The sequence below is a fragment of the Thamnophis elegans genome, chromosome 17, assembly GCF_009769535.1.
Source record: "Thamnophis elegans isolate rThaEle1 chromosome 17, rThaEle1.pri, whole genome shotgun sequence".
In the NCBI taxonomy this organism is placed as follows: domain Eukaryota; kingdom Metazoa; phylum Chordata; class Lepidosauria; order Squamata; family Colubridae; genus Thamnophis; species Thamnophis elegans.
Window position 1 is genome coordinate 16,705,591 of NC_045557.1, and position 19,850 is coordinate 16,725,440.

Below are 19,850 nucleotides of genomic sequence, written 5' to 3' on the forward strand. Positions count from 1 at the left end.
GATAAATAGATAAAGATAGAGATAGATAGATAGATAGATAGATAGATAAATAGATACAGATAGATAGATAGATAGATAAAGATAGAGATAGATAGATAGATATGATAGAAAAATAGATAGATAAAGATAGAGATAGATAGATAGATAGATAAATAGATAAAGATAGAGATATAGAGATAGATAAATAGATAGATAGATAAAGATAGAGATAGATAGATAAGATAAAGATAGAGATAGATAGATAGATAAATAAATAGATAGATAAAGCTAGATAGATAGATAGATAGATAGATAGATAGATAGATAGATAGATAGATAGATAGATAGAGATAGATAGATATAGATAGATAGATAGATAGATAGATAGATAGATTAGATAATGTTTGAGGCAGAGAGGGAAGAGAGAGAAGGGAGTGGGGGGGAGGTGAGAGAAGGACAGTAAAATAAAATAAAAGTAAAATAAGGTTTTGTGTCAAGAGAGGGAGGGAGGGAGGAGGAAGGACGGAGGGAGGGAGGGAGAGAGAGAGAGAGAGAGAAGGGTGGGGAGAGAAAGAAGAGGGAAAAAACACTTCAGTAAAATAATATAAAAATTAGGTTTTGTGCCTTCACGGGGGGGAGAGGATGGAAGACTTGTGATGTAAAATGAGTTTTTTATGCAAGGGAAGGGAAGAAAAATGGGATAGGACTTCTGTAAATCAAAGTTAAATAAATCTGTTTTGTGCCTTCCTTCACAGAGAGAGAAAGAGAAAAGGGGATGGGGGAGATGGGAGAAGGACTTTAGAGACCCTCCGTGGTGGCCAAGGACAGCTATTGGCGTGACTGGGTTTTCTAAAGCTGGGGGAAGGGAGGGAGGGCAGCATTTCCTGACGTCAGAGGCAGGGGGTGGGTGGGGGGACCCAGGTGGGACGGGGACTCCCCAGGGGAAAGGCCCGCTGAATCAGGCAGACGCTCCAGCCACTCATTTTGATGTGTGCAGCCGGAAGGTTCGATCCAGAAGCTGCCAAAGAGGGGAGCAAAATGAAGACTGGGCATTTTTACAGCCGCCTCCGCAGCCTCCGCCCCCCCCCCCTGCCTGCCACAGATTTGTGGGGCCGTGCGGAGAAATCCGCGGAGGGAAGCAGGCCAGCCGAACAGCCTGCTGGGTGACGAGGCAGGACGCAGCGTGGCTTAATCACGGGATTTATAAAATATATTTTCCCCCTCGTAAAAAAACGGAATCCGAGACGGGCATGAATTTTTCGGACTGCCAATCTCATTTGGGCTCCGGGGGTGGGGGGGAAGGGGAGAGGAAAAGCTTTATTTGGGGCGGGGGGGGGGAATAAACGCCGTGGCATAGCCAAACTCACCATCGGGGTTCTGGGAATCGGCATCCTTGGGAATGGTGTAGAGGTCGTAGGTGCTGTTCTCCAAGTTGCTCGGCCTCTGCGGAGAGAAAAACCCCAATAAATTCGTTTTATTGTCTTTAGGAGGGTTTCTCTTTTTTTATACAAATAATCACATCATAACCAACATTTTGTATTATTCAACATTATATCAATTCCTCTGACCATCAACCCCAAAGACTATATCATTTGCTCCTCTGCTTTCCATACACCATATTTATACCCCATCCATCACTTCCTTGCCTCCTCCTCCCTCCCTCCTTTCTTCTCTATCATCCTTCTCTCTCTCTACTTCCCTTTCCTCTCTCCTTTCCACTCCTTGTCTTCCCCCTCTCTCCTATCATTCTCTTCTTCCCTTTCCTCTCTCCTTCTCCTCTCTCTCCTTTCCACTCCCCCTCTTCCCCGCTGCCCTCTCCTATCATTCTCTTCTTCCCTTACCTCTCCCTTCTCCTCTTTCCACTCCTTCTTTCTCTCCTCTTCTTCTCTCCCCCCCCTCCCTTCTCTTCTCTCCCTTCTCTCTTCCACTCTCTTCCTCTCGCTTGCATGGTGTATTTCAGCGTCTGACCAGGCTACTTTTAATGTTGATGGTAATTTCATTTCACTAAACATCTTTCATATTAATAATTCTAACACATGTATCTTAGGAGGGTTTATCTCTGGTGGTTTTAAATATTTTTATGTCGTCTCTTGGAAACGAGATGGGCAGCCAACAAATTTAATCAATGGACTAAATAAATAAAACAGCAGCCGGGGGGGGGGGGGGACTGTCGATTCGGTTTTCAACAGAAGAGGACTGAGCGAACCGGGGGCGGGGGGGGCTCATTTCCAGGGCTGGTTTCCAATCTTGCTGATGTCCGTAATGAATTTATTTATTTAATTTATTATCCCTGTTTTGCGGGGGGGGGGGGAATTTAAGAAGGAAAGTCACGGAAGTTTTGAAAAAGGGGGGGGGGGTTAAATCTCAAATCTTCAAAAAGCCCAATCCAATCAATCAATATTTCTGGAGATCAGCCACTTGACTTGAACTCCCAGAACGGAGTTGAAATCCAAGCATCTTAAAAGGTGACGAGCTGGAGAAACACAGCAGAAAATGGGTTAAAAAAAAAATCACCAGTCATGCCTGAAAGCCACCTTTCCTTTTGGACTTCAGGCCTATTTTCTAGGGTGGGAAAATGGGATTGTACGGAGTTAGATGATAGGTAGCCATAACCACATTCTTTTTAGAAAGCCAAGGTCATCCTTTGTCTCTGCACCTCTGCACCTGACCGGAACTGGATGGGTGGAAGCTGCCAGTGTGGCAGTGGGAGATTGGACCATGGGATGGACTGGTGGGTTATGGGGGGCAAGATCTTGGACTTTCAACTGGGTGGGTTTTTCAGATTCGGGTTTCCCCAGATGTGCCAACGTGGCTCTCTTCATCAATTGGAACTTTGAGCAATACTTTGCATCGGACTCTGGTTTAATTTTGGATGCTATTTGGAACCCTGACAACACCCGTAACAAGGATTAGAAAACAAACAGAGATGGTCCTTGATTTACAACCATTCATTTAGTGGCCATTCAAAGTTACATCAGTGAAAGAAATAACTTACGACCTTTTTCACACTTCCGACCGTTGAAGCATCCCCCCATAGTCACATGATCAAAATTTGGACATGACACCTGGCATGTATTTATGACGGTTGGGTCACATGATCCCCTTTTGCGACCTTCCCAGCCTGTTTCAGGCCATGGGGCTTCCCCAAAAAGCATGAAGCGGAAGGCAGAGAGTCTCTGAGATTCAGGGACAGATCTTCACACTCCTGAAACGAATCTAATGGCCAACCTAACAAATGGTCTCCTGCAAACTCCACTCCCCTGTTGCTCCTTTATCCCTCTGGGAGGGGCCATTCACCGTCCACCTGTGGCTTTACTCCCCTGTCGACCCCTGTCCTTTAGCTGTTCCCTTCGTCTGGCAACTCTGCTCATGCACACACTGGGAACAGGCTCCAGCTGTTCATCTGCCCCACTGATCTCCGACTCTGAAGGCAGCTGATAACTGCCAGGCGGCCCTGGCCCCCTCTCTGCCTCCGACACAGAGCCCTCACCAGAGCCTTCCCCAGACTCCAGGGCTGGCTCATCTTCCTCCCCAGCCTCCTCACTGTCCGACTCTGCTGCCAGCTCCACTGGCCCACAACAGGAAGCCAGATTCACTTAACAACCGTGTTATTAACTTAACAACTGCCGTGATTCATGTAACTGTGGCAACAACAGTCATAAAATGGGGCAAACTTGACTTAACAACCGTCTCGCCTAGCGCCATGTTGGCCCGAATTGTGGTTCCTAAGTTGTACTGTGCTAGCAATCTTCTCTAGGCTGGTGTTCTCTGAATGGAGTGGACTACAACTCATATGATCCGTCTGCCAGCACCAGAGCGAGGGGTTCGGTTGGGAAGAAAGTCTTGGGGTAAAGAGCAAAAGGGGGCAACTCTGGGGCTTTGCTGTGTGACTGATGAGATGAGGAGGGAACGGGGAAGGAAGGAGGAGGAATCAGACAGGAAGTCCTCAGGATCAGTCGCTTCAAAGTTACCACGGATGCAAGCATGAAACGCTCTAATCTTGGCTATTGATTTGGAACTGGGAGTGTGCTTCCATGTGGCACTTCTGCGCATGGCAAAGGAAAAGGGGGAAAGTGGGGGGGAAAGGAGATAAAGGGCAGCGGGTAAATCAGGGTGCTAGTCCTCATGAAATATTGGGAGGGGGGGCGTGGTTTGGGGCTACAAATTACCCCCTTTTGCGGTAGCCTTTCGTTACTTCTAATAAGCAACAGAGTCTTCTCAGATTAACAGAGTTGGAAGGGAACTTGAAGGTCATCTAGCCCAAGCACCATTTCTGTCAGAGAGGGCAGCCCGGTTCAGAATACCAACGGATTCCCCCAAAGTTCTGGTGGCTCCTGTGCTCACATAGCTTCACTTAACGACTGCGGTTGTTAGAACAATGCAAAAAGAAGAAGAAAAAGTAAAATTGAGCACGATGACCCACTTAATGACTGCGGGGGGGCTCAATTATGGTCGTACGTCGAGGACTACCTGGGCTGCAAATACAGAACGTTGGACAGTGACACCTCTGCTCTCCCCTCCGTGACGGAAGACGACTTCCCACCTTGTGGATCCAGGCCGAGGCAGCTGTGGCAGGCAACAGCACCGACTGCCCAGCCCCCCTCCCCTCCCAGACAGCCCCCCCCTCCCCAATCTCCTCCAGCCGGGCCTCTCCCACCTACCGTGCAGAGGAGCACAGCGTTCTCAGCCGGGTTGTAGGACATGTTGAAGACGGGAAACTTGGAGCCGCTGCGGGGAGAGAGAGAGAGAGAGAGAGAGAGGAGGGAGGGAGGGAGAGAGAGAGAGAGAGAGAGAGAGAAAGGTCAGGAGTGGGGCTGGCTCTGAGTGGGTGCCCAGGCCTTGAGACGCCAAGTTAGAACTGAATAGACACAGTGGTTCCCAAACTTGGCAACTTTAAGACTTGTGGACTTGAACTCCCAGAATTCTCAGCCAGCTCTGCAGAGCTGGCTGGAGAATTCTGGGAGTTGAAGTCCACAAGTCTTAAAGTTGCCAAGTTTGGGAACCACTGGAATAGAGTAACTGTCAGCCATCTTTTTCTTTTGGACATTAGGACATTGCCAGACTTTCTATTATTCTACTATGCCTTTTCTATGGTGGGAAAACGGGATTGTATGGAGTTAGATGCTATGTAGCCATAACCACATTCTTTCTAGAAAGCCAAGGTCATCCTTTGTCTCTGCACTTCTGCACCTGAATGGAACTGGATGGGTGGAAGCTGCCAGCATGGCAGTGGGAGATGGGACCATGGGATGGACTGGTGGGTGTGGGGGGAGAGATCTTGAACTTTCAACTGGGTGGGGAAAACCGGGAAGCTTTCAGATTCGGGTTTTCCCAGATGTGCCAACATGGCTCTGTTCATAAATTGGAGCAATACTTTGCCTCGGACTCTGATTTACTTTTGGATGCTATTTGGAAGCCTGACAGTAACACAGTTAGAATGAACTCAGAGGTCATCTAGCCCAACCCCCTGCACAAGCAGGAGACCCTATACCTTTCCAGACAAGTGGCTGTCCAATCTCTTCTTAAAAACCTCCCGTGTTGGAGCACCCACAAGTTCCGGTGGCAAGCTGTTCCAATGGTTAATTTTTCTAACTGTCAGGAAATCCCTCCTTCAGGTTGCTTCTATCCTTGATCTGTTTCCACCCTTTGATCTCCCTTCTTTGTGGCAACCCCTGAAATATCCTCAAAGGGGGGCCCAAAATCTCCTATCCCCGGAACCAGCTGCAAATGGCAAGTGATGAGTGCAGGAAACCTCCCTGACACACTGACCACAATCCTTCCAGAATCCGAGGAACTGGAGACTTTCTGCAAAGTGAATCACAACAGCAGACCTCAAACACTGCCTCAAACTTTCAACTTTGCTGTTGTTTAAGCAGAAAACTATTTTTCCTTTTATAAAGGTAATGTCCGACAGGCCAATTGGTTGCCAACAGATATAGAAGCGTATAAATATTGGACTTGCTTTTCTAAGGGGGGGGGGGAGCTATTATTATTGGTCTTTGGTTCTTTTCAATTCACTTTAAAAAAAAAAAGTTTTATTAATTTTCTACTGCTACATTTATTTAGTGCTTAATAAGCATCATGTTGTCTGGATTATTTGTTGTTTACCAGGACACAAATTATATCCCTAATCTTTAACCTTTTTTTTCCAGCTATTGATTCAATTCACTTTTTAAAAATAAAGTTTTATTAATTTTCTACTGTTACATTTATTTAATGCTTAATAAGCATCACGTTGTCTGGATTATTTTGTTGTTTACCAGTACAAATTATATCCCTGATCTTTAACCTTTTTTTTCCAGCTATTGATTCAATTCACTTTTTAAAAATAAGTTTTATTAATTTTCTACTGTTACATTTAGTGCTTAATAAGCATCATGTTGTCTGGATTATTTTGTTGTTTACCAGTACAAATTATATCCCTAATCTTTAACCTTTTTTTTCCAGCCATTGATTCAATTCACTTTTTAAAAATAAAGTTTTATTAATTTTCTACTGTTACATTTATTTAGTGCTTCATAAACATCATGTTGTCTGGGTTATTTTGTTGTTTACCAATACAAATTATATCCCTAATCTTTAACCTTTTTTTCCCCCCAGCCATTGATTCAATTCACTTTTTAAAAATGTTCTTGCCTAGTTTTGTTTTGCCTCTGTTAAATTATTTTTTTTCCCCTTTTGGAGTTGGTATTTTAATACTCTGAATAAAATTTAAAAAAGAATGATAAAGAGAAATGATCCGACGAATCGTCTCCCACTAAGAGGATTTGCCCCCACCCACCCACCCCACCAAAGGAAGAGGCCTGCAGTGGATCCCCCTCAAATCAAGGGATTCCGGCTGGTGGGATCAGAAGATTTTTTCTGCCATGCTCGCACCCTCTGGAACATGGGGGGGGGGGAGATCTGCCCCCACGTCTTGGCCTTCCAGAACGGCCCACATATCCAGCTGTGCCAGCTGGCCTGAGGTCACGATGGGGAGGTGTCAGTCTGGAGATGATTAATGGACAAACAACACACAGATACCACCACCACCACCACCGGGCAGAATGCTCCCTTCCTGCCCATCTTTTGTCAATTTTAGCTACTTAATCTTTATGGTTTTTAATGTTTAAAATGTTTCATTTTGTTGTTTTTAATTTGTGAGCAGCCTAGAATCGCTTCTAGGCGAGAAGGGCAGCATGAAAGTTTAATAAGCAGAGAAGTCGTAAATCTGGGCTCTCGTCTCCCAAAGACGCCCGGAGGATTAAAGGGGACCCACCACCCAAACAGAACGCTGGGAAGGAAAGGGGGAAGCCCCCCGTGGGCTGAACACTCGCTCCAGAAAGAGCAATGCCTCCTTGGCCGGGGAAGAGGACGGGGGGCACGGAGCCAGGCCGGAGCCTCAGCTGGGGTCCCATCTGGCTACTCAGAGCCGCTTAAGCATCTGCTACTCCTGTAGTCTGGCTCACTCATCGCCTTTCAGCTGCCTCTGTCCTCTGGAGGTTTCTACGGCAATCCAGGGAGGAGGAAAAGGTTCAGGGGGAAATATAGATCTCCTCTTCCGTGAATAGGCGGGGAGACAGAGTGTGTGTTTGTGTGTGTTTTCGTAGATTTTCACGGGTGCAGGTATGGTGGTCTTGTTCTATTCGGGTTTTTTCCCGTGTAAGATTGAGATTGTCTTGGCAACGTTTCAGCGAGGTCTCACTCCCCATCTTCAGGCTGGGGTCTTCAGCTTAAAGTGTGGCTGGAGCTGCCGTCTTTCTATAAATCTTGGTGGGGGAGTGCTGGCTTTGTTTCAGTAAGTGGATTGATTGGTTGTGTGGTTGTATCATGATTGGTAGATTGGTGCTGGCTGTGTGTCCATTGTTGTTTCGTGTTGTAACGGCATGGGTGGTGGGTGGGGCTCGTTTGTTGACTATGGCTGGTTTCCAGATGTCGTGACGATACCTCCCGCCTACTAGACATCTGGGGGCGGTGCTCATCTCCGTTTCAAAGCCGAAGAGTCAGCGCTGTCCGAAGACGTCTCCACTGTCATATGGCCGGCATGACTCAATGGCAAAGGAGCACGGAACGCTGTTCCCTTCCCACCAAAGGTGGCTCCTGTTTTTCTACTTGCATTTTTTTACGTGCTTTCGAACTGCTATTGGCAGAAGCTGGGACAAGTCCCGGGAGCTCACTCCGTTATGCGGTGCTAGGGATACGAACCGCTGAACTGCCGATTTTGATCGACAAGCTCAGCGTCTTGGCCATGGAGCCACTGCGTCCTTGTGTGGGTGTGTGTGTACATATACACAGACACAGACACAGACACAGAGACACACAAATCACTGCTTCCCCGTTTTTTACGGAAGAAAGTTTTCCCCCTAAATTAGGAAATAGAAATTCTGGAGTTTTTGTGTGGATTTTCCAGATATTTCTGATGAATAGCGGGAAGGGAAAAGCATTCGCTGGCTGGGGAATTCTGGGAGTTGAAGTCCAGACATCTTCAAGTTGCCAAGGTTGAGAAACACTGGTCTAGGGTCTCCTGCTTGAGCAGGGAACTGGACTAGAAGACCTCCAAGATCCCTTCCAGATTCTATTCCATTCCATTCCAATTCCTATTCTATTCTAATTCTATTCCCATTCCTATTCCATTCCATTTCCTATTCCATTCCTATTCCATATTTTTATTCTACTCTACTCATCGAGGCAGGTGGATGGTCCCAAGCAGGTGCAAAGCGTGGAAGAGGAAGGGCTGAAAAAGGCCCAGAGACACGTTAGAGGGGGGGTGAGGATGTGTGTCAGGGAGCCCCCCCTCCTGTGTCCTAAAGGGAGGGAGGAAAGAGGCCCCTCCCCCTCTCACCTTCTCAACTGCATTACAGCCACATCTTTGGAGCTGTTGAAGTCCAGCTGGCGTAGGAGAAGCGGTCCTTGACGTAGTAGAGCATGTTGCCGTGCACGGCGTAAGCCGGCCTCTCGCGCTCCAGCTTGAAGACGATCATCCCTCGTCGTGACCTGGAGAACAGAGGAGAACATCCAGAAGGGCACCCGGCTGATGGGAGTGAACGCAACGGGCTTCCTTGACACCCCTTCGGCCAGGGATGCTCTCTTGAGCTTGGCTCTCCTCTTGCAGGCGTTTCATTAGCCAAACTAGGTAACGTCATCAGTGTGGAAGGGAATGGGATTTGCAGGGAGGAGGAAGAGGAGGAGGAGGACTCTGAGCTCTCTGAGCTCTTGCAGACCTTTCATTACCCAAACCAGGTATAAACTCCTACGTGCCAGGAGGAAACAGGCATTGGTCTCTGACAATCCAGCAGTAAACCCTTTCCCAATCAAAGAACTACCAATAAAATAGAATATCTATCTCCATCTCTTTCTTATCTCTATCTATCTATCTATCTATCTATCTATCTATCTATCTATCTATCTCTATATCCCTATCTATCTATCTATCCATCTATCTCTATATCTATCTATCTATCTATCTATCTATCTATCTATCTATCTATCTATCTCTATATCCCTATCTATCTATCTATCTATCCATCTATCTCTATATCTATCTCTATCTATCTATCTATCTATCTATCTATCTATCTATCTATCTATCCATCTATCTCTATATCTCCATCTATCAATCTATCCATCTATCTCTATATCTATCTATCTATCTATCTATCTATCTATCTATCTATCTATCTATCATCTATCTATCTATCTATCTATCTATCTATCTATCTATCTATCTATCTATCTCAATCTCTTTCCTATCTATCTATCTATCTATCTATCTATCTATCTATCTATCTCTGTCTATCTATCTATCTATCTATCTATCTATCTATCTATCTATCTATCTATCTATCTATCTATCTATCTCCATCTCTTTCTATCTATCATCTATCTATCTATCTATCTATCTATCTATCTATCTATCTATCTATCTATCTATCTATCTATCTATCTATCTATCTATCTATCTATCTATCTATCTCCATCTCTTTCCTATCTTATCTATCTATCTATCTATCTATCTATCTATCTATCTATCTATCTATCTACCTACCTACCTACCTACCTACCTACCTACCTACCTACCTACCTACCTAGATAGATAGATAGATAGATAGATAGATAGATAGATAGATAGATAGCTGTTTGTGTGTGTGTATGTATGTTCCAGCATAACTCTAGAACGCCTCCAGCAATTTCAACCAAACTTAGTACACAGATGACTTACTGTCTGGAAACAAACACTGTGGGGGTAAGACAGCCCTAACACCCCTCGTGTGTGTGTGTGTGTGTGTGTGTTCTGTTAAGATACAGTCTGTTGTGCCTTAAATGGCTTCTACTGTACTGCCTTAAAATAGCTTCTACTGTGCAGCCCAGTGGAGTGGTAATGGCTTCACAGTCCTCCACCAGGGGGCTCCCTCTGGTAAGGGGGAAAATCCAATGTTAGAAATTACGTTTGGTCTGGACATTTTCCCCCTATAACGCCGGGTTATTGACAGCCCAGCCAGCCCAACCAAGGAACCACAAGAAGAAAACAACCCACACTGACAGGGCAGAGGGGAAGCCCCTCTCCTTTCTAGCACTGATGATGTTACCTAGTTGGGTAATGAAACGTCTGCAAGGAAATTAACCAAGGACCCCAAAGTCCTCCTCCTCCTCCTCCTCAGGTAGTCCTCAATTTACCACCACAATTGTGCAGGAACATTTGCTGTTCAGCTGTATGGTCATTATGTGGCCACACCTGAGTTTACAGCCTTTTTTTTTGCCAGTGTTGTAAAATGAGACGTGTGACCTCAATTTGCAATCTTGTTGTTTTTTTCCCCAGTGTCCTCATTGACGTCAGTTGGCTGGGAAGGTTACGAATGACGGTCACAGGACCTGGGACGCTGCAACCGTCACAAACGTGAGGCGGTTGCTAGGCACCAGGTCATAAGTGCATGTTCCAGTCATTCAGCAGTACACTAAACACATGGTCACAAGTCGAGGACTTCAGTCATGTGGGGATCAGGTGTGGCAAACTCCCCGGGATTAACCTTTCAGGCCACCCCCCCTCCCCTTGAAATCTTTCGGCCCCACCTGAGGGGCCCCCAGAGTTCCTTTACCTGCCGCGAAAAGGTTGAGATTCGGATGAGCCGCCAGCACCCAGAAGCGGTCGTGATCCCTGCGGAAGGTTTGAACGCCCGTGCTGGGGAGGGAGGGAGGGAAGCAGAGAGAAAAAGACGCAGGAAGTCAATTCTTTTGGCCTGGGACAGTGTTTCTCAACCTTGTCAACTTGAAGATGTCTGGACTTCAACTCCCAGAATTCCCCAGCCAGCGAATGCTGGCTGGGGAACTCTGGGAGTTGAAGTCCAGACATCTTCAAGTTGACAAGGTTGAGAAACACTGGCTTGGGATTTAGGGATGGATAAAAGAAGATGAACCAAAAACAAAAGGGGGGGGGCACAGAGCACACATTAACATCTCCAGATCTGTGGGAGAATGATTGCATCCGTCAACAAAGTCAACGAAGCTTCAGGGTTCAAGGGCTGAAAACTTGTCACCTTCAAAGCCCTTCATGGTATTGGATCTGGGTACTTGAGAGATCGCCTACTGCCAATTACCTCCACTAGGCCAATAAGATCCCATAGATTAGGCCTCCTCCGAATCCCATCAGCTGGTCAATGTCGACTGGCAACTACCCGGAGGAGAGCCTTCTCGGTGGCTGCTCCGACCCTCTGGAACGAGCTCCCCGTGGAGATTCGTACCCTCACCACCCTCCAGACCTTCCGCACAGCCCTTAAAACCTGGTTGTCCCGACAGGCCTGGGGCTAAAGACTTTAACCCCACCCGAATAGTATGACTGTTGCGCTTTTTAATGATGTATTGTCTCTATGTGTGTACCTTGTTTTGTTCTTCCCTCCCCCTGGATTGTGAGCCGCCCTGAGTCCCCCCAGGGAAAAGGGCGGCATATAAATAAATAAATAAAGTAAATAAAGTAAACTGATCCTGATCAAGAGTTTCTCAAATTCGGCCACCCAAAGTCACCCAGTCGGCTTTCAGGCCTAAGGTGGGACTAGAAGTCTCTGTCTCCTGGTGGGCCTGCAGCCATCTTTTCTTTGGGGGCTCTTTGGCCTGCCCCACTTTCTATTATTCTACTATGCCTTTTTCTATGGTGGGAAAATGGGATTGTATGGAGTTAGATGATACGTAGGCATAACAACATTCTTCTTAGAAACTCAAGGTCATCCATTGTCTTTGCACCTCTGCGCCTGACCGGAACTGGATGGGTGGAAGCTTCCAGTGTGGCAGTGGGAGATGGGACCATGGGATGGACTGGTGGGTTATGGGGCCAAGATCTTGAACTTTCAACTGGGTGGGGGGAAACCGGGAAGCTTTCAGATTCGGGTTTTCTCAGATGTGCCAACGCGGCTCTCTTCATCAATTGGAACTTTGAGGAATCCTTTGCCTTGGACTCTGATTTAATTTTGGATGCTATTTGGAACCTTGACACAGGCTCCTACCCTGGGCTGTGCCTCTTTTGCCTCCAACCTCAGCCCATTCGCAGCCAGATTTCCTCCTCTGCTAGCCCTCCCCCGGCAATCCCCCTTTGGCCTCGGCCCATTGGCCGAGACACCGTTTGTCCCGGGAGTTTCACTCCATGGGATGAAAAGCTGCCAGCCAATTGAGTGGCGGGTGGCAACGACAGGGCTGGGAAGGCGGCGGCGAGGGGGCTGGAATTGCTGACAGGTTACAGAAGAGACCGGGGGGGGGGGCAGGCAGGCAAACTGCTGCTAAGGGGGGGGCAAGGGAGTGGCGCACGATGGGTGGGGTCAGCCCAACTGCCTGTTAGGGATCATCCAGGTGGGGAGGCAATGGCGGGCGTGAATAGGCCGAGCCGAAGGCCAAGGAGAACCACCGGGACTTCATGGCCGAGGCAGAACTAGAATTCACAGTCTCCTAGTGACTTCCTGGCGAGTGGCCCAAAGTCACCTAGCCAGCTGTCATGCCAACAGGACTGCAACTCACTGTCTCCTGGTTGAGAGGCTCAAAGTTACCCAGCCACCTTTCAGGCTTAAGGCAGGGCTAGAACTCACTGTCTCCTAGTTTCCAGGCTAGCACCTTAACCACTTCCCCATTCACTAACCACCCAATCACTGCCTTCAGCTGAGCTGCCAAGAGCTTTTCTGCCAAGTCCACCTGTAAGTCCCAAGGAGGCCAGAAGCTTGGGATCCCGTGGGGTGGGGTGGGGCCCAGGTCCAAAGGATGCTTACCGCTTGGACATATCCCAGACTCGGATGCTCTTGTCCTCCGAATTGCTCAGGATGAGCTCCTGCCGAGGATGGAAGACGGCGCAGGAGACGTTGTTGTAATGGCCGCGGCAGGTGTCCACCTCCCAGGCTTTGGACTCTGGGGGGGGGGAGGGAGGCACAGCAGTCGGCGGTCAGTGGACAGAGTGAAGGGAACGGCAAAGAGGGGCAGTGTTGCCCAGCGGTTGGCAAGCTGGGTCGGACCGTGCTGGATGTGAATCCACCTCCTGCCTTGCCCGCTGCTCCTGCAGGACTTCCCCATCCCATAAAACAAGGGGTCTCCAACCTTGGCAACTTTTAAGCCTTGGAGGACTTCAACCCCCAGAATTCCCCAGCCAGCTTCTTCCTCTTCCTTGCTTGCATTTTGGTTTTGTGATGTGTTGTATACAAAAGCAAATAAATGGGTGTTATATATGAACATGGTGGCTGTGTCTATAAAAGTAAATGAACGGCTGTATGAGGTGTGCACTGATGGACTGAAGGGTGCATTCCTAAAAGTTGCACGTGGGGATGTGGTATTTGTGTCTCTCTGTGTGAGAGACGGAGGGAGGAGGGGAGAGAAAATTGCTTTTTTGAGTCCCTTTCGGGGAAAAGGGCGGCATACAAATTTAATAAATTCAATTCAATTAATAAATTCAATTTTTTCTGTTTTAATCAGCTTTGATCAGATAAGCTGGTCTGGAAACAGTGGAAATTATAGTCCAATGCATACAGATGTTTGGGAAGAGGAAAAGGCCCTTCTCAGTCTCAACTTTGGAAGACTCAACATTCTTAGCCTCTTGGTCTCTCTCTTGCAAAAAAAAAAGGGGGGGGCTTTGCTTGCTGGGGAATTCTGGGAGTTGAAGTCCACCAAGGCTTAAAGTTGCCCCGGCATAAAGGATGAATTCCAGGCAGAGTTCCTTCCCTCCATGCTTTCAATTTCAGTAGAGGTGATCCTCAACTTATCACTATTTGAAGTTACGACGGCAGAGAAAAGGGACTTAGGACTAGTCCTCACGTGACCCTTACAGCAACCCACCCCCCAGCCACACTATCTGTTGTGGCCCGCCAGTGGCCAACGGAGCTGGCATCAGATTCGGACAATGAAGAGGTTGGGGAGGAACCTGGGCCAGTCCTGGAGTCTGGGGAAGGCTCTGAGGAGGGCTCTGTGTCGGAGGTAGAGAGGGGGCTCAGGGCCGTCTGACGGTTATCAGCTGCCTTCGGAGTCGGACATCAATGGGGCAGAAGAAGAACAGCTGGAGCCTGTTCCCAGTGTGCTCATGTGCAGAGTGTCCAGATGAAGGGAAGAGCTAAAGAACAGGGGTCGACTTGGGAGTAAGGCCACAGGTGGACGATGAGGGAATAGAGGGAATAAAAGAGGAGCGAAAGGGGAGTGGAGTTTGCAGGAGACCATTAGTTCACTTCATTGGTTCGTGACTCTCCGAGACTCCTGGCCAAGTTCTGGAGAGATCGGCCTGTCGGCTCTCCAAGCCAGATAAGGTCTGTGACTGTAAATCCTCCCTCAAAAGACTTTGCTGGATGTGAATGAGCAGAATTCACAGTCAATTAATAGAAGGAGGTTTTTTTGGAACAAGGAGTTTGCTTCAGGCTCTCGGGAAGCCTCCATCAGAACACGGTCAAAATTGGAGCCCTCCGTATGTTTACAACCGAGGCACTGCCCTGTGGTCACGCGATCACCATCTGCAGCCTTCCTAGACGGCCTCCAGCCAGCCAAGTCAACAGAGGAAGCAGAGTTCGCTTAACGACCATCCGATTCACTGCGCCAAAAAGGGCCGTAATGTGGAGCAAATCTCAGCAGCAATGGGAATTGGGAGCTCCATGGCGGCCGTAAGACGAGGACGGCCTGTAGCACAATCTGAAGCCCCTCACTGGTTCCCACCTTGACTTACAACCACAACCCAAAAGATTGCACAAGATTTTACCACCCGCTTTGCTGCAGTCGTTAAGCAGATCACCCCGGTGAACCAGGCATCCTGGGACCACAACCGGCGACCTTCCCCATGGAGATTGCTTGCTGGAAGCCAGCTTGAAGCTCGCAGACAACAACTACATAACCTCGGGGCAGTCATAAGTGTGAGGACCAATCCGTAAGCCACGTTTTCCCGTGCCGTTGTAACGTCAAACTTTCGCTGGGCAAACATTCTGAAGTCGAAGGAGATTCAGAAGCTTTTGGGGAGTGGAAAGCTAATTTTGCAGCGTCTGTATTTCTCCCCCCTGACACCAGAGCAGGTTTGCTCTGCAGCAGCTGAGCCCCCCCCATCCTCCTCCTCCTCCCCCTCCTCACGCAGGCCACGGCCGAATGCCCAAATCCCCAGAATCTCTTGAGACTGAAAGGAGGCAAGAGCCCAGCTGAGTGGGCGAAGGGCAGCCGTGCCCACCCATCTGGAGCCTCACCTTCTGCACTTTGCAAAAAAGAAAAGGTGGGGGGAGGGGGGAGAGGGGTTTACCGTTCATCCTCCAAATCTTGACTTGCCGGTCATCGGCCCCCGAGACAATGAGGGGCATGGTGGGGTGGAAAGCTGCCCAGTTGACCCCACGATCGTGTCCCTAAAACACACACAGACACAAAGAGAAGGAGAGCTTCAAAAGAAGAAGGGTGTTGGATTGGGGAGCAGGTCTTGTAAACAAAGCTGCGTACGATCTGCGGTTTCTCCAGGCCGGCTGGAGAATTCGGCCAAAAACCTTCAAATGGCCATTGTTGGATACCCCCTGGTCTAAGACCCTGAGTTCATCTTCTCTTCCCAAAAGGCCAGATGTGCAGATGCCATCCTACAAAACAGGCCCGCAACACAGCTGGCTTCTTTGAGGCCACTCCTAACGCCAATCACTCAAAAAAACACTGGCCAATGATTCGTTTTATTCCCCAACTAGCCGATAAGCTGGCGTTGCCCAAGTATTTATTTATAGGGGGAAATGAGGGGAGCCCCCTTGTGGAGCACTCTGAAGCTGTTACCATGTCAACTCCACTGCCCTGTACAGTAGAAGCCATTCTATGGCAGTAGAGTAGAAGCTATTTAAAGGCACAACAGACTATATCTTAACAGAACACACACCGAGGGGTGTTAGGGGCATCTTACTCCAATAGTATTTTTCTCCAGAGAGTAAATCATCTGTGTATCAAGTTTGGTTGAAATTGCTCAACCAAATGCTGGAACATACACTTACACATAGACACCCACACACGGAGCCATTTAGATAGATAGATAGATAGATAGATAGATAGATAGATAGATAGATAGATATAGATAGATGATAGGAAACAGATGGAGATAGATTAGATAGATAGATTAGATAGATAGATAAATAGATAGATATAGCTAGGTAGGTAGGTTGGTAGATGATAAATAGATGATAGATGATAGATAGATAGATAGATAGATAGATAGATAGATAGATAGATATAGACAGACAGACAAACAGACAGACAGAGCTAGATAGATAGGAAAGAGATGGAGATAGATAGATAGATAGATAGATAGATAGATAGATAGATAGATAGGAAGGAAAGACATGGAGACAGATTAGATAGATAGATAGATAGATAGATAGATAGATAGATAGATAGATAGATAGATAGATAGATAGATAGATAGGAAAGAGATGGAGATAGATTGGATAGATAGATAGATGGAGATAGATAGATTAGATAGATATGGGTAGGTAGGTAGGTGGGTAGGTGGGTAGGTAGGTAGATAGATGATAGATAAATAGATAATACATAGATGATAGATAGATAGATAGATAGATAGATAGATAGATAGAGATAGATAGATAGATAGATAGATAGATAGATAGATAGATAGATAGATAGGAAAGAGATGGAGATAGATTGGATAGATAGACACAGACAGACAGATAGATAAGAGATGGAGATAGATAGATTAGATAGATATAGGTAGGTAGGTAGGTGGGTAGGTAGGTAGATAGATGATAGATAAATAGATAATACATAGATGATAGATAGATAGATAGATAGATAGATAGATAGATAGATAGATAGATAGATAGATAGATAGATATAGATAGATAGGAAAGAGATGGAGATAGATTGGATAGACAGACAGACAGACAGATAGATAAGAGATGGAGATAGATAGATTAGATAGATATAGCTAGCTAGCTAGGTGGGTAGGTAAATAGATGATAGATAGATGATAGATAGGCAGATGATAGATAGACAGACAGATAATTCTAACAGAAGAGAGCCTTCCTCCTCCTCCTCCTCACTTACCCACCCACCCCCAGCCCCAGAGTACCTCAAGGACATGCTTCACCACAGCGTCCGTGGTGCCAAAAAGGTCCACGCCAGTGATGCCTCGAACCTCGGACTCCACAGCTCCGGGAGATAAATTCTTCTTCCTTAGACCTTGGGGCAGGAGAGGGAATTTGTGGGGCAGAGGAAGTAGAGACCACGTTAATAACTAAAGACGAGAGCAGCGAAGGACGGAAGGAATGCTCATTTGCTTTCTGAGCCGGGCAGACAATGGAGAAAAGGCATCGCAGGCCGAGTGGCTCTAAGAAGCTCTGTCCGGGGGGGAAAGGGGGCTCCTAAGCGGACTCGAGATTCACCAACTCCTGTGACCAGGAAAGGGAAGGCTCAAGTGAGGCTTCATCCCCTGGAGAATGAGGCTGAAAAGACGGATAAACGCGGCAGCTGATGGGCCTTGGATGCCAAGAGCAACGGAGCTTCCAGCCACGTTTGGACATTGAGAGGGGGAGAGAAAAGGACGGGAAGAGTTGACTGTGGGGTGAACGTATCAGAGAGGCACTTCCAACAAGGGATTCCCAGATCCAGGATCCACCTGGGAAGCGGAGTCAAGGGAAGGGGGAACCGCAGAGATACCTGCTCCAGGAGAAACCAAGGCACCAAGTAACGCCGTCGGGTAGACGTGAGAGAACTGAGCAACGGATGGGAAATTTCTGAGGTTGCTACGCAAATCAAGAGGGAATGGAGACACGTACAGAATGAACCAGCTCTGGCATGTGGGGAGGGGGTGGGGGGATGAACGAGGAGGGAGAGAGCGGGGAGAGAGAGAGAGAAAGAGGCAGACAGGAGGAGAACGGGAGGAAATTAGGCAGGCGTGGAGCTGTTAAGATGACCCTCTCCGGTGGTCAAGGGCAGTGTTTCTCAACCTTGGCCACTTGAAGATGTCCGGACTTCAACTCCCAGAATTCCCCAGCCAGCGAATGCTGGCTGGGGAATTCTGGGAGTTGAAGTCCGGACATCTTCAAGTGGCCAAGGTTGAGAAACCTTGGTCAAGGGGATGTTAAAAGCGATGCTAAAATCTCAAGGCAAAGCAGGAAGGTTAGAGACCAGACCAAGAGGGTTAGGCCATACACTCACCAGGCACCTGTGGTTATTTGGGGCGTGTCCTCCTAAACCAGGGCTGCCCAACCTTGGCCCCTTGGGAGACGCGCTGACTTCAACTCCCAGAATCCCCCCAGCCAGCCAAGCTGGGAGTCGAAGCCCACAAGCCTTCCAAGGAGCCAAAGTTGGGCAAAGGACTCCCCCTCTTTCCCAGCCTAACAGAACAACGACGCCCAGGCCCAGAACTTGAGGACAGAAGCTCCCGGTTAAGATGGCAGCCGCAGAGGCCCAGCCGTTTTGGTTAGGCAGTAAACCACCCTGCGGGGTTTTTCTTTCACAGCTGGGATGTTATTCATTACACCTCCCTTCCCACTCCCGGGATTAGAAGAATGCAGAGCGTTAAAAAGAGGTTATTTCCCCAATCCTGGAAAGTCACGGTTAGTTTTACAAGCAAGTTTCATCGCTATGGCCCAATTGTTGCATGCAAAAGCCTCCTGGGAAGCCAGGCCCAAATGGGTTATCGTTGCCGTCTCTCTCAGCAGGAGCTTACCCCACCCTGAACCTAGGAGTGAAGTGGGGGAGCTGCCAATCTATTCATTAGGAACCTATCAAATTGGCAAGGCTTTGGTGCAATTCCAGCTCTTATCTAGATCCGGAATTACACCCAATAAAAAGCAAAAAAAACGGAAACTTCCCAATCTCCAACCAATGCGTCCGGGGACCCCAAACTCCCCTTCCTCCAGGCCCACCGGAAGGAATGCTACCTAGACATCACATCCCCCCCCCTTCCTTGTCTCTACAGCCCTCCCCCCCCCCCCCTCAGTGGCCACCTGAAGTAGCACTAAATTCTTTTACTAGCAAACCTAAAAAGCTTAAGAAGAGACAATAAGGAAATGGCTGCACAAGATGCCATCTTCAGGGCCGACACAGTGATTCCCTTAACAACTGTGGGAAGAAAGGTCGTAAGATGGGGCAAAACCCACTTAACGAATGTTTTACTGAAGAGAAATGTGAGAGCACTGGGGGTTTTTAAGAAAGACTGGACAGGCCTCTGTCTCGGATTGTCTAAGGCAGTGTTTCTCAACCTTGGCAACTTGAAGATTGCAAATGCTGGCTGGGGAATTCTGGGAGTTGAAGTCCGGACATCTTCAAGTTGCCAAGGTTGAGAAACACTGGTATAGGACCTCCTGCTTGAGCAGGGGGTTGGAGTAGAAGGCCTCTAAGGTCCCTTGCAACTCTTCTGGGTGACCCCCTTCTGGGTAGAATAGACTAAGCTGGAAGGGTCTTGGAGGTCTTCTAGTCCAGCC

General features: G+C 47.8%; 1 protein-coding gene and 1 long non-coding RNA gene across 2 annotated transcripts in view; both read right to left on the minus strand.

Moving 5' to 3' along the window:
- COPA (COPI coat complex subunit alpha) overlaps positions 1 to 19,850 on the minus strand; it is a 102,763-nt gene that overhangs the window by 60,456 nt on the left and 22,457 nt on the right. Inside the window, 4 exon segments of the mRNA XM_032233993.1 lie at positions 11,052 to 11,134; positions 13,200 to 13,335; positions 15,683 to 15,782; positions 17,492 to 17,601. Coding sequence (XP_032089884.1) covers positions 11,052 to 11,134; positions 13,200 to 13,335; positions 15,683 to 15,782; positions 17,492 to 17,601 — 429 coding nt within the window.
- Positions 1,342 to 8,859, minus strand: LOC116519894. Its single transcript, XR_004256692.1, has 3 exons — positions 8,801 to 8,859; positions 4,641 to 4,707; positions 1,342 to 1,422 (listed from the first exon to the last, which is right to left on the minus strand). It is a non-coding gene; the product is annotated as an uncharacterized LOC116519894 (long non-coding RNA).